Source organism: Chrysemys picta, chromosome 25 (assembly GCF_011386835.1).
Source record: "Chrysemys picta bellii isolate R12L10 chromosome 25, ASM1138683v2, whole genome shotgun sequence".
NCBI classification, from domain to species: Eukaryota; Metazoa; Chordata; order Testudines; family Emydidae; genus Chrysemys; species Chrysemys picta.
In genome coordinates, this window is record NC_088815.1 from 4,275,638 (window position 1) to 4,288,638 (window position 13,001).

Here is a 13,001-nt window from a genome sequence, read left to right on the forward strand (position 1 = left end):
GCTAATCAGAAAAACGTCCCTCCATGTCAGAGCTCCCCTGGGTCTCTGCTCCGGGGGAAAGCTGCGTTTGCTACCCACTCCCGGGGGGACATTCACCCTGGCCGTTATGCCAGCTAGGACTGGCGCCCCCACTGGGCTCGGGAACACAGGCATTGGCATGAGGCTGCCAGGCTGTGCCCAGACCTGTTCACCAGGCCCTGAGCCGAACTCCATGCAGTCTGCTCCCCTGGAGGGGTTGCGGGGGCGGAAGGGGAAGTGTCTGGCTCTGCCTCGCCATGCAATGGCGCGTTTGTCAGGGCTAGGGAAAGTTCTGGGGCCCCGACGGCTTTCCTGCCTGCCGCCGCGTCCCCGGCCTGGTACTCACTTCGGGAGACCTGGATGAGCTCTGTGACGCTGAATACCCCCGACGTGACAAAGCTCTCCTGGAAGTCTGTCGTATCTGCCGTGGGGAGAGAGAGAGAGATGAGAGGAGCCGAGAGACACGGCTCCGGGCACCCATCGCTGGCACCAGACTCGCCGCCATTCCCTCCCCGTGGCTCTAACCGGGGTGGGCCTCTGCCCAGCCCTCCACCCACAAGCCATCGCTTTGGGGACCTGCCTCCTTGCACGGCCGCCGGGGGCCGGCGTTGCCCAGCAGTGTCATGACGCCCCACCGCGATGCCCGAGGAGAACACGTGCCACACGGTGCCCAGGTTTCCGCGGGTGGGGGGAGCTGCCTGGCTTGCTGGTCCCAGCCTTGCTCCTGGGAGCTGAGGCAGGGGCCTGCAGGAGGTCCAGGCTTCCCTTGGCTAGGGCAGAGTCAAGGCCCTCCGGCTAGCTGAGTTGCCCGGGGCGTTCCTGGTCCAGAGCAGCCTGGCCTGAGGTGCTGGTTCACTGAGTTAATTGCCCATGAATCAGCAGAGCCAAGGGGCTGGGCTGGCTTTGGGTTTGGAGTGGGCCAGGGAGCCTAGATGCTGGAAGTCATCGCTCTGCAGGGACCTAGGGGAGAGGAGCTCCGGGGTAGAGATGGCACCTCAGCTACTGGCCGCATCTCTGCAGAGGCCAGGGCGGGCAGGGCCACGGAGATTCCCTCCTCCCTCCTGCTGCCTGTGCTGGGCATCGCTTCCTGGGGCTGCCAGCTAGCTAGAGTCCTGGCAAGGAAGAGAGGCTGTAGCTGCCCCGAGGTGCGGGATCCCGAGGACCTCCCATGGTCTGTTTGGGGCAATGGCTGGAGCAGACACTCCCGCAGCCTGGCGTTAAAGCCGCAATCTGCACCCTCGCCCAGCAGCTGCCGGCCCATGGGCCCCTGCCAAGTTCCCAAGTCGGCCCAGTGGGAAGATCCAATGGGCACCAGAGCAGCGTCGGCATGGCCCAGCCTGGCTCCTCCCCACCCTTTTTGCTCCTTGTCAACAACCCTGCCCCCCGAGCGCTGCCCGCTCCTGCCTGGGGCTCAGAGAGGGCGAGGGATCCCCAGCCCAGATCCCCAGGCACTGGCTGTGAAATCTAATTTCCTATCTGCGTGACTCATGCTGGCTCCCACGTATTGCACCTGTGTGTTAGATATCCAGTAACTGACGTACATGTCACACTGACCTGACCTGCTTTCATGTCACTCACATAGCTTCAAACCCCAACCCGGGGTGTGAAAACAGCTCTAATTCTCTCCATGAGCTGGGTCACAAGTGCTCTGGGCGGCTGTAACTGAAGAAGTGGGCTGTAGCCCACGAAGGCTTATGCCCAAATAAATGTGCTAGTCTCTAAGGTGCCACAAGGACTCCTCGGTTTTTTTAGCCAGAATGTTGCTTTAATCAGAGACACAACAGAGGCAGCTCAGGACTTGCCAGATTGGATCAGGGGCCCATCTAGCCTGGTATCCTGCCTCTAACAGCTGCTTCCAAGGAACGGGCAAGAACCCCGCAGTGATGGGGTACCTGCCCCAGGCACAGGCCCCTCCTGACCCCATGGCTAGAGCTCAGCTCCCGCCCTGAAGTAGGAGGGTTCATTCCCCTTTCAAGCTCTTTTGCTTTTAAAACATTTACGCTGGATATTCTTGTTATCCATAGAAATGACCCAGTGGCGTGGGCGCAGGACAGCAGGTAGTCCTGGCCCGGGTATGACTCGAGTCCCTTCACTTATTCCTAGATTTTAACGTCAGCCGGGACCACTGTGATCATCTCTTCTGAGCTCCTGCCAGGGGTGAAAGTAAGTCCAGTGACTTACCCATACACTGGGGCCAGCTCTGGCCCCTGGAAGGGGCGGGGCCTAGGGCAGAAGGGGCGTGGCTGAGGGAGTCAGAGCCAGCCCCAGCCCACCCTGTAAGGTAAGTGCCCCCCTCTCCGGGGTAGCAGCAGCAGTCCGGGGCTCCCGCGGCTATTTAAAGGGCCGGGGCGGTAGAAGCAGCGGGAGCCCCGGACTTTTTAAATAGCCCCCAGAGCCCCGCAGCCCTACCCCAGGGCTCCAGCAGTGAGGCTCTGGTGGCAATTTAAAGGGCCTGGGGCTCCAGCCCCTGCTTGGAGCCCCAGGCCCTTTAAATTGCCCCTGGGGAAGCCGGCCGCCCCAGTACGGCAAACCGGCTCTTGCCAATACACCGTACCGGGGCATACAGGCTTACTTTCACCTCTGGCTCCTGCACGGCACGTCCCTGAACTAATTCCTGCGGAACAAGCACAGAGCTGGGAGAAAACCACCCCCTCTTGATTTAACCATTTCCAGGGCTGAGAACCCCCCCACGGCCCCAGGCAAATTGTTCCCATGGTTAATTCGCCTCACTAAAAATTGGACCTTGTTTGTCACCCCGGCTTCAACTCCCAGCCACTGGATTTCATTGGACCTGGCTCTGCTGGACTTGAGGAGCCCTCGATTCTCAAATTCCTGCTCCCCAGGCAGCTGCTTACCACATCACCCCGCAACCTTCTCTTTGCTAAGCAGACAGGGCCCCGCGAGGCAGGTGTCCCAGTCCTGTAGTCATTCTCAGGGCTCTTCTCTGAACCCTCCCCCATGAGCAAGATCTTCCTGAATTGTAGGCACCAGAACCGGACAAAGTCCCAGCAGCGGCCGCACCAGAGCCAAATGCAGGGGTAAAAGAACCTCCCTACTCCTACTTGAGAGTCCCCTCTTTATACGTCCAAGGATCACAGTAACCCAGAGCGAGTTCAACTGATTATCCACCATGACCCCAAAGTCCTGTTCAGAGGCACTGCTTCCCCAGGAGTACCCCAAAGAACTGTAGGGTTAGAAGGGACCACAAGGGTCATCTAGTCTAACCCCTGCCAAGAGGCAGGATTTGCTGTATCTGCACCATCCAAGACAGGTGTTCTCCAGCCTCCTTTCAAAAACCTCCAGTGAAGGGGCTTCCACAACCTCCCGAGGCAGGTCTGGTCCATTGTCCTACTGTTCTTACTGAGATTTAATCTAAATCTGCTCCGCTGTCGTTGGAACCCACTGCCTCTTGTCCTGCCCTGTGTGGCAAGAGAGAAGAACGTTTCTCCATCTGTGACAAAGTGGGACTGTTCTTAATGTGTCCTCTGAATATTGTGTGGGTGCCTCAGTTTCCACTATGCATTTCTTAAGTCTCTAGGTGGTGGGGAAAGGCCAGTGTGCATAAATCACTGACACTCTGTCTCCCTGGCAACAAATGACCAGGGCCCCTTCCCCCCCTGCAAGGAAATAGCTAAAGGTGAACAAAGAGATCAGGTGACCTCCTGGCCCAGGAAAGAGACAAAGCCGAGAGAAGGAGGGGCTGGAGGGGGTTTGAGAGTTGGAGCTACCTGGGGACTAGAAGTGAGGGCAGACAGAAGTGAGGGCAGACGTGGGTGTCTGGCTCTCTGAACCCCATCATGGACCCGGCCGAGGGGTCCCGTTCGCCGCTGTACCTACAAGCTCTGTTTTAGACCGTGTTCCTGTCATCTAATAAACCTCTGTTTTACTGGCTGTCTGAGAGTCACGTCTGACTGCGAAGTGGGGGTGCAGAACCCTTTGGCTTCCCCAGGACCCCGCCGGGGCGGACTCGCTGTGGGAAGCGCACAGAGGGGCATATGCTGAATGCTCCCAGGAGAGACCCTGGAGGTGAAGCCGTGTGAGCTGCTTGCCCTGAAGACAGTCTGCTCCGAGGGAGAGGAGGCTCCCCAACGTCCTGACTGGCTTTGTGGGGAGCAGTTCCAGAGCATCGCCCGGGGACTCCATGACACCATCTTTTTCATCGCCTCCTGTAATGGTTCCTCGACAGGTGACTTCGCAGGTTGGCTGGTTGTGCCCAGCTCACCAGGCAAACTAGCCCGTTCTGTCTCAGTGACTTGTCAGCTTCGTTATTCACCAATCTTTGTGTCATCTGCAAACTTTATCGGTGATGATTTGATGTTCTTTTCAAGGTAGTTGATAAAAATGTTCAAGACCGTGGGGCCCAGAACTGATCCCGGCAGGACTGCGCTAGAAGCACATTGATGATGTGTCCCCATTCTCAGTTACATTTTGAGACCCATCAGTGAGCCAGATTTTAGTCCATGTTATGGGTGCCGTGTTGATCTTGTATTGTTCTCGTTTTTTAATCAGAATATCCTGCAGTACCAAGCCAAAATGCCTGACACTATTACCTGTACCAACCAAACTTGTAATCTCTTCAAAGAAATCTATCAAGTTAGGGTGACAAGATTTGCGTCTCAGTTTCCCCATCTGTAAAGTGGGGACAATGACACTGCCCTGCATTTGTATTTGGGGACTGACAAGTGCTGTATCAAGGCTGGTGTATGCAGTTCTGAGCATGGGAATCATGCACGCATCAGGGCAGGCTTGGGAGAACAGCAGTCCCTTTTTTTAGCAGCAAATGCCACGAAGGCAGGATGGCCTTGCATTGAGGCTGTTGGCCTGGGTCTCGGAAGAGCACAGGGCTCAGAGATCTGACCCCAGTCCTTCTGAAGATCCCCTGCGTGACCCTTTGGCTCTCCGGGTCTCAGCTTCCTGTCTCTAAAATGGAGATTAAAACTCCTTCTTTTGTCTGTATAGACTGTAAACTCTTCTGGGCAGGGGCTGATTTGACGGTATGTTTGTGCAGCGCCTGGCACAATGGTCTAGGGCTGGCATGGAGCATGCCAGCGGGGGTGGCTTCTAGGTGCCTCTTCTCAATAATAACTGATGGCTCAATAGTCCTAGATACTTCCATCCCCAGTTGGCAGCCAAGCTCCTGCCCGTATGCCCCGGGGCTGGCACGCTGGCAAAGCTGAGTGCAGGGGCCTCTGGCACGTGGGGGGTGACTCAGAAAACCAAACCCAACCACAGGAGTGACTCAGTGGAAAGCGGCCGCGGGCGGGAGATCCTGGCTCTCACAGCGAGACAGCAAAGTCAGTGAATGGGGGCAAACTGTGAACTTGCCAGCTTGGGATTCAGTCCCTGTTCTGGGCACCAGATCCTACCACTGGCACCACCCTGCCTGTCTCCAGTCACCCTGCACCTGGAATCCCAGGGCATGCTCCGCTGTCCTGCTGCCCTCTGCCACAGTTCCATGCAAACACTCTGTTGGCCTCTCTGCAAGGAGCCCAAGGACGGCTGTTATGCTGGGGAGCTGGGCTGAGGCCTGCCAAACTCATTCCACGCTCCACAGACCAGCTGATAAAAACTCCGGCTCCTGGCCAGCCAACGGTCTCCCCGTCGCTCATGCCGTTCCCCTTAGAGGGAAGCTATTCAGCTTCTGCCGGGAGCGTATGTCACCCCAGGCACCGAGGAGCCAAGCCCCTGCTGCAGCCTGGGTTTGCCGAGTCAGCACTTCTGCTGCAGAGGGCGAGAGAGCGGGGCGGTGCACCAGCAGCAGACGGGGTCAGTTTGGGTCTCAGCGTCACCGGCGGCTGAGACGCTGCTGGCAGAAGCCGGAGGTGGAGGAAAAAGCCCTGGCTCAGCAGTTTCCTCTCCGAGGCATTTTCCCATCTAGCAAAATCCAATCGCTTCCTTTCTGTTCCACCTCGGCGCCTGACCTTTCACCCCAGCACTTCCGGGCGCTGCTCTGGGGATGCCCTGGACCAGCGGCAGCCAGGGATTTGGCTGGCGCAGGCCGGCTGGGAGCCCTCTCTCCCTGCTCCTCTGCCTCCGCCTTGCTGGCTGTCAGACAGACGCGGCGGCCGACCAAAATGTGCTTTTGTCTAAAACTGTGCGGCCTAGTGGGGAGGCCCAGGCCTCAGGACACCTGGGTTCTCTTTCTGCCTCTACCACTGGCCTGCTTCTGGCCTCTGGGTCCCCCTCCCACCCTTGGGGTGCCAGGCTGTCTCTCTAGGTGTCTGGGCAGCTCCTAGCAGTGGGGTCCTGATCTTTCTTGGGGGCCCCTAGGTGCTACTGTGATACAAGTAACAAGTAATATTTGTTGCAGGGGCCCAACACATCTGTGGCGTGAACTCCTGTGAAATCAGGGGCGTCCTGTGGACACCCCTCCCTTGACATTACTAATGGGTGAACCACTCGGTGCCCCACCTGTCCCCTGGAGAGGGGCTTTCCTAGAGCGGAGGGTTAACATTCCTGCCTGGGTGGGGAAGTTCTGCTCTCCATTAACATCCAGCTCTTCTATTTGTGCTAGTCTGACCCTCTCTCCAGCGCTACCCACCGCACTCAGCCCTGCCCCATCTCCTGTGTTTGCAAATCCTTGCGCCAAGTCTGAGCTCCAAGCTCGCTTCATGCAAAGCTGGGGGGCACGCAGAGCCCGGTTCTTGTGAACACGGGCGCCTAAGGGGGGCCCAGAGCCTCAGCCTGACAGCCAGGCACAGAACCACTGGCTTGGGGTGCTGGCTGGAGAGGCCTGGGTGCCCTCAGCATCTTCCTCATCGACTGCTGGCAAGAGGGAACCATGTGCTCTTGAAAAGGCCCCAGCAGCTCTCGGGGGAAGCACAAACGTGACCCCTTGGGAGCACCTGGGCTTCGCCCTGCCGGCTCATGGTCCTGCTGTGGGCTGTCTGATCTCATTGGGAGAGCAGGCGCAACACTGCCCCCTGAAGGAGCAGGTGTCTGTGCTGCTGACCACTTGGATGCAAAACTCGGCTAAAAACCTCCCGCTTCCATAGGGCTGGACTGGGACTCTCCGGCGCCCCCTGCGGCAGGAGTGAGAACTCGACTGTGGTACTGCATTGGCCCAGGGCTCTCCGGCGCCCCCTGCGGCAGGAGTGAGAACCTGCCTGTGGTACTGCATTGGCCCAGGGCTGTCCGGCGCCCCCTGTGGCAGGAGTGAGAACCCGCCTGTGGTACTGCATTGACTCAGGGCTCTCCAGTGCCCCCTGCGGCAGGAGTGAGAACCTGCCTGTGGTACTGCATTGACCCAGGGCTCTCCAGCGCCCCCTGCGGCAGGAGTGAGAACCCGCCTGTGGTACTGCATTGACCCAGGGCTCTCCGGCGCCCCCTGCGGCAGGAGTGAGAACCTGCCTGTGGTACTGCATTGACCCAGGGCTTTCCAGCGCCCCCTGCAGCAGGAGTGAGAACCCGCCTGTGGTACTGCATTGACCCAGGGCTCTCCGGCGCCCCCTGCGGCAGGAGTGAGAACCCGCCTGTGGTACTGCATTGACCCAGGGCTCTCCGGCACCCCCTGTGGCAGGCATGAGGTCTGTTCAGCTGTTCCCCAGGTGAGGAGCGCTGTGGCAAAGAGTCTGGGGCGGCTGTGTGACCGCTCTCTGTGCCCCTCAGGACCCCCACGCCCGCTCTGGTAGAAGCGGCCTGGGGGGTAATTTGACAAGAGAGACTGGCCTAGCATGCGCGAGCGCTGTACAAGCTTCCCATGCCCAGCGCTGCCAATGCCCCATGCTCCTGGTTTGCAGCCACTCCACTGTTCCCATCACCCCTGATGCTCCAGTCCAGGGCTCCCCCAACAGCTCTGCTGCTGCCCCTCAGTCCCACCCCACAGCCCCTCCACTATCCCAGCCCCGGCCCCCGGGCCTCTTCTGAGCAGAAACCTGCCTCCCCTACAGCATCCCAGAATGATGGGGCAGCCCCCACGAATCCTGAGATGTGACAACTAACGAACGGGGGTTCTCATCCTTTGCCTTCAGGCTGCAGAGGCTTCAGGTTTTCCAGTGTTTCTCCACAGCCACATGGGTGAGAAACATCCGTGGGCTATTTTTTAAACCAAAGCTGAGATTCTCCTATAAGCACCTGACTCCAGAGGCTGGGGCTTTAAGAAACTCCTCCTCCCCCACCCCCATTCTCAGGCCTCGCTGTGCAGAGATTTCCAACCAGGGGACGCTAGGCTGAGAGAGCCCCAAACTCACCACTCTTGTGGCCAGCGAGAGGCCTGGCCCCTGGGTTTGCAGAGAGTGAACGGGGAGGGTGTCAACTGCCTCAGTACCCATATGGCTTCCTTCCCTGCCCCTCAGGGGTTCTGAGAGCGCGTTAAATGGGGTCTGCGTGCGAGATCTGTCCCCCCGCAAGCTGGCAAGGGAGAGGGGTGAGGGGACCCCCCCGCCCAGCGCTGACTTACCCAATGTGATCGGTTTGCTGTCCTCCTGGTCTGAGCCGATCCCTGTCCTCGGACTGCTGCTTTGCTCCGAATCTGAAAGGAAAAGCCAGGCGTGAGACTGCAGCCCAGCACCTCCTCGCCAGTCTCTTTCCCCCCATCCTGTGCCCCGCTCTGAGCAGCGCCCCCTGCTGGCAGCGACCAGCCCACTGCCCCCAGCCCGCTCTCAGGATGGCAGGAGCTGGGGGCTGCATTAGAGTGGGGAGAGTTGGCATTGCGTCGAGCCTGCCTTAGATGGCCCAACAGCCCCCATCGCGCCCTGCCCCCCAATTAATTCCACCAGCGCTCCGTGCTTCCATTGCCTGGTGCGGCCCCAAAGGGTGGTGGAGACTGGTGCTCACTGGCTCCGGCGGAGTCACCCGCCCTGTCACCAGCCCTGGTTCTCGCACGCCCCAGGAAGATGGTAACATAGCTCCCACGAGCTGTGATTCACAGGTGTGGAAACTGTGGTAGGAGCTGGGAGCGGCTGGGCTCCGGTCTAGCTCACACACCCTGTCTTAGTGACCCTGTCGCATTCCCCGCAGCGCCCCCTATTGGCTGGAAACTGACTCTAGTGCAGGGGTGGGCAACCTTTCAGAAGTGATTCTTCATTTATTCACTCTGATTTAAGGTTTCGCGTGCCAGTCATACATTTTAACGTTTTTAGAAGGTCTCTTTCTATAAGTCTATAATATATAACTAAACTATTGTTGTATGTAAAGTAAATAAGGTTTTTAAAACGTTTAAGAAGCTTCATTAGTATTTCCTCACAGTATCCATTAGAGGATCTCTTTGATAGTGAAAGGAAAGGGAGTCATTGCAGCCACCACTGGGCTGGAACACAGCAATAAGTGAATCCTGGACAGCAACGCTGCACATGGCTCACTCACGGTATGCTGGAATGCAGCCACCTCTGGGGTGGAACGCAGCAACCATGTAACAGTGCACAGGAACACTGTGCAAGAAGTTAGGACAGGAAGTGGAGTAGAATGCGGCATCCAAATCAAATTGCGGGAAGGGTGGGGTGGGGTGGGGAATTGTAAATATTAAGGGAGTGAAGAAAGAAAGAAAGAAAGAAAGAAAGAAAGAAAGAAAGAAAGAAAGAAAGAAAGAAAGACCCCTCCCTCCTCCCCTCTAGTGACCATGACCAGGCAGGCCCCTGGTTCCCCTGGCAACAGACAAACACTAATGGCTGCTTTATGTAATATCATTTGTGCTGTAATGGCCCCTGCGTGGTCTGCGCTCACTAACCAGAGGTCACTTTGCTGTTCCCATACAATGATTAATGGGCCGCCGTGCCCGACGGAGCCTCCTGCCCTCACCGCAGCCTGCCCGCCGCCAGTAATGGAGGAAGCTCCCAACCTCAGAACCGATGGCGCCATGAAACAGCCCTGGGTTCCTCTGCTGTGGCTGCAACCCCCTAGCCGGGCGGCCCTGCGCATTGGTACAAAGCACCACCTGGCCTGCCCACTGCACCTGGCTCTGCCACCCGGGCCTTAGCCAGCCTTCCCCGGGGCGATGCCACAGCCTGGCATGCTCGGGGCAGTAGGTGCCGTGGGGGGCTCAGAGCCCCCAAACTGCCTTCGCTAGCAAGCTAGCCACAGCTGTGGGAGGGCCGGGGGGGTCACCAGCCCCAGGGTTGTGGCAGAGTCTCAGTGGTTTCAGGGAGCCGTCCCGGAGCTCCCAGACCTTGTTCGAGGCAGTGGGATTTCATTGCTATGGTGTCACGGGGCTGTGACATTGGTCATGGAGTGCCCCCACGGGCGAGCCCGGCGCCAGGGTGGGTCCCGTCTGGGGGATCTGAGACAGGACTGGCCAGGCCTCAGCAGGTGGCATGGAGACCAGGTACACTGGCAGACAGAAGAGGGCACGGGGAGGGGGGGAAGGGTAATGGAGACACAGCCTCAGGCTGTGTGCTGGCTGCCTCCCCCAACGAAGCGGGGTTGGGCTGTGCAACAGAGAGCTGGGAGACCTCCAGGGCCAACCCAGGGGAGGTGATCTGATCGGTCCCATCGCGGTTCCTGGGGCACCCGTTAGCCACCATACCCCTCAGAGCTGGCAGGGTGCTGGACGCTCCCACCCCCAAGCCAGGCTACAGGTGTAGGGTGCATAGCCAGGCTAGACAGCAGCAGTACTGGCTTCCCCCCAGCAATTCCCCTGCCCTCGAGAGCCCCCCTTTGCACCTCTAGCCCCTGCATTTTCAGCTCAGCCTCTGCCCTCCCCCAGCCGTGGGGCTGATCCTGGTCTCCACACACTCCCCCGACAGCTGGGTGTTCCCCACGCCAGCCCAGTGAACCCGGCTGACACTCCGCCAAGTCTCCCCTCCCTGCTCAAACTCGGGGCTTCCAGCCACGCATCCTCTGCCCCTCTGTGGGCGCTCGCCTGGCTCTCCGTCCTGCTGCCTGGCTGAGCAGCGCTGCCTTGGCAAGTGACCCGCGCAGCTCTCTGCCGGGACGAGCCCAGAACGAGAGGGTCTGTAGGCAGGGCGTTGTTCGGGGCCAGACGCCGTAACGTGCCGAGCACCTGGTGTGCGCCAGACGCCACAATCCGGCCCCACGAAGGGCCAGCTCATGGGGCGGGACTTGTTAAATGTTAAGGTGTGAAGATGAACTCCTCTTCCCTCAGGGGCTAGGCCTTGGAAAGGGAACCCCCTTCCTAGGGGCCCTGTGACCCCAGACCTTTCCCTAGGGGCCCTGTGACCCCCAGACCTTTCCCTGGGGGCCCTGTGACCCCCAGACCTTTTCACGATTCCTTCTGTCGTTCTTTCCCTCCCCCCTTCACCCTTGATATGGAACTCAGTGCGATACTCAACACTACGCCCAGTCCGTGTACCCAGCATTACAACCATCGCTATACCCATCACTATACCCAGCGTTAAACCTGTCCCAAATACCCAGGGCTATATTGGCATATACCCATCATATATACCCGGCATTAGACCCATTGCATGTATCCATTGCATATACCCAGCATTGCGTGCGTCACATATGCCCAGTGCATATACCCAACGTGTCGGCCCCAGACCCCCAACAAGAGCAGCATCAGTGGGTTTTGCTCATCTTCCACTCTGCCAGCCCCTGCAGCTTTCACGGCCACCTCATGCTGCTGCTTCAACCTTCGCCACGTCTCCCATGATTGTGAGGAGGGACGGGCCTCGCCGCGGGCGTTTTTATTTTGCCTTCCCCCTTGCGCCATGGCCATCAGACTTCGGCAACCCACATGCCCATCTCCTGACTGCTCCTGCGCCCCGGGTCTCCGCTCCTGGTGCCCTTTCAGTGACGCCCGGATAGCTTATGTACTGCATTAGCGACAAGAAACAAGGTATGCGGGAAACCCAGCACTGTTGCTGCTGAAATGTAGCCTGGCTGTCTTCTCTTTCTCACACTATGCAGCCAGGGTGTGTGTGTGTGTCCGTTCTACCCGATGCGGCTGGCGTGTGTGTGTGTGTGTTTGTGTGTGTGTGTGTCCTACCCGACGTCTGGCCACTTGCAACTTCCTGCAGAAGTGTAACTCCTTGTACTAGGAGACTTGAAGCCAAGGGGCTGAGCCACGTGCCTCATTAACAAACCTGGGCTAGTCGACTTCACAGGCCACTTAGGTCGGCGGAAGGGACTCGGTACTACAGACACATACATCAGTAGATCGACTTAACATGGCTTATGTCGACCTACGTTTGTAGTGTAGACCAGGCCTAAGTGCTTCTGTGAATTCCTCCTGCAGACCCCTCCACTTCCTGTCCCAAATTGCTGAGCAGTGTCTCTGCAGGGCTGGGAAGCAGATCTCATCCAGACTCCCCACTCTGCTGTGCCCCAGGGGGCACTACCACCCACTTTGCCTGAGCTCCCCACCTCCGTGGGAGTTTTGACTGAGTAAGGACTGCAGGATTTGGCCTGCGCGGTGCCGTTTGGATGGAGGAGGGGCCAGATCCTGTCTTCAGTGACACTGGGGTAAATGCAGAGTAACGCTACTGATTTCCCCAGGGCGACGCCGGCTCAGCCCCGCTCCCGTGCCAGCCCCTCCCAACGGAAAGGCAGTTAAAAAAATGGGACGACTAGAACGATGGCAGCACGGGTTACGTGTTCAAGAGCAATGGTGCAAAGGTAGCGCCTGCTGCAGTCTCCCCGCCCCTCGCCGCCTCATCAGCTACACAGGCAGACTGGGCAGCCTGCATCCCGCACTCCCTGTCCCTGCTCCATCTTATCTAAAAATAATCAGACTCCTCGGCAGACGCTGAGCTCAGCACTATTGGTTTCTAGAGCATCCTGGATTAGATTTCAAGGCCGTTTCCCTCCCGCCCTTCCCCCCCAGTCGGATATGGAGGACCGTGCTGCGTGGTTACCCCCCCGGGACTGCTGCATTGCTCACCACGAACATAGCCCAGGGGCAGGGTCTGGCACTGCTGGGGGCTGGGGAACTCTACCTGCTGTCCTGCCAGGACCTGGGCTCTGATTCAGGGGATGGAGAGCCATGCGATCCCAAGGGCTGGAGGAGCGGCCACAGCCAGGCTGGGCCCTGGACCTTCATGCAAAAGTGCAGCCCGCGGGGACTACATCACCCAGCATGCACCACG

The 13,001-nt window shown here is 58.7% G+C and overlaps 1 protein-coding gene across 16 annotated transcripts in view; it reads right to left on the reverse strand.

Annotated features, from left to right (window-relative positions):
- Positions 1 to 13,001, reverse strand: part of NFIC (nuclear factor I C) — a 145,839-nt gene that overhangs the window by 38,309 nt on the left and 94,529 nt on the right. For all 16 annotated transcript variants that reach the window (XM_065578145.1, XM_065578153.1, XM_065578146.1 and 13 more), the window contains 2 exons: positions 8,417 to 8,488; positions 365 to 439 (listed from right to left, as the gene is read on the reverse strand). In XM_065578145.1, the coding sequence (XP_065434217.1) occupies positions 365 to 439; positions 8,417 to 8,488 (147 nt within the window). The remainder of the gene's footprint in view (positions 1 to 364; positions 440 to 8,416; positions 8,489 to 13,001) is intronic.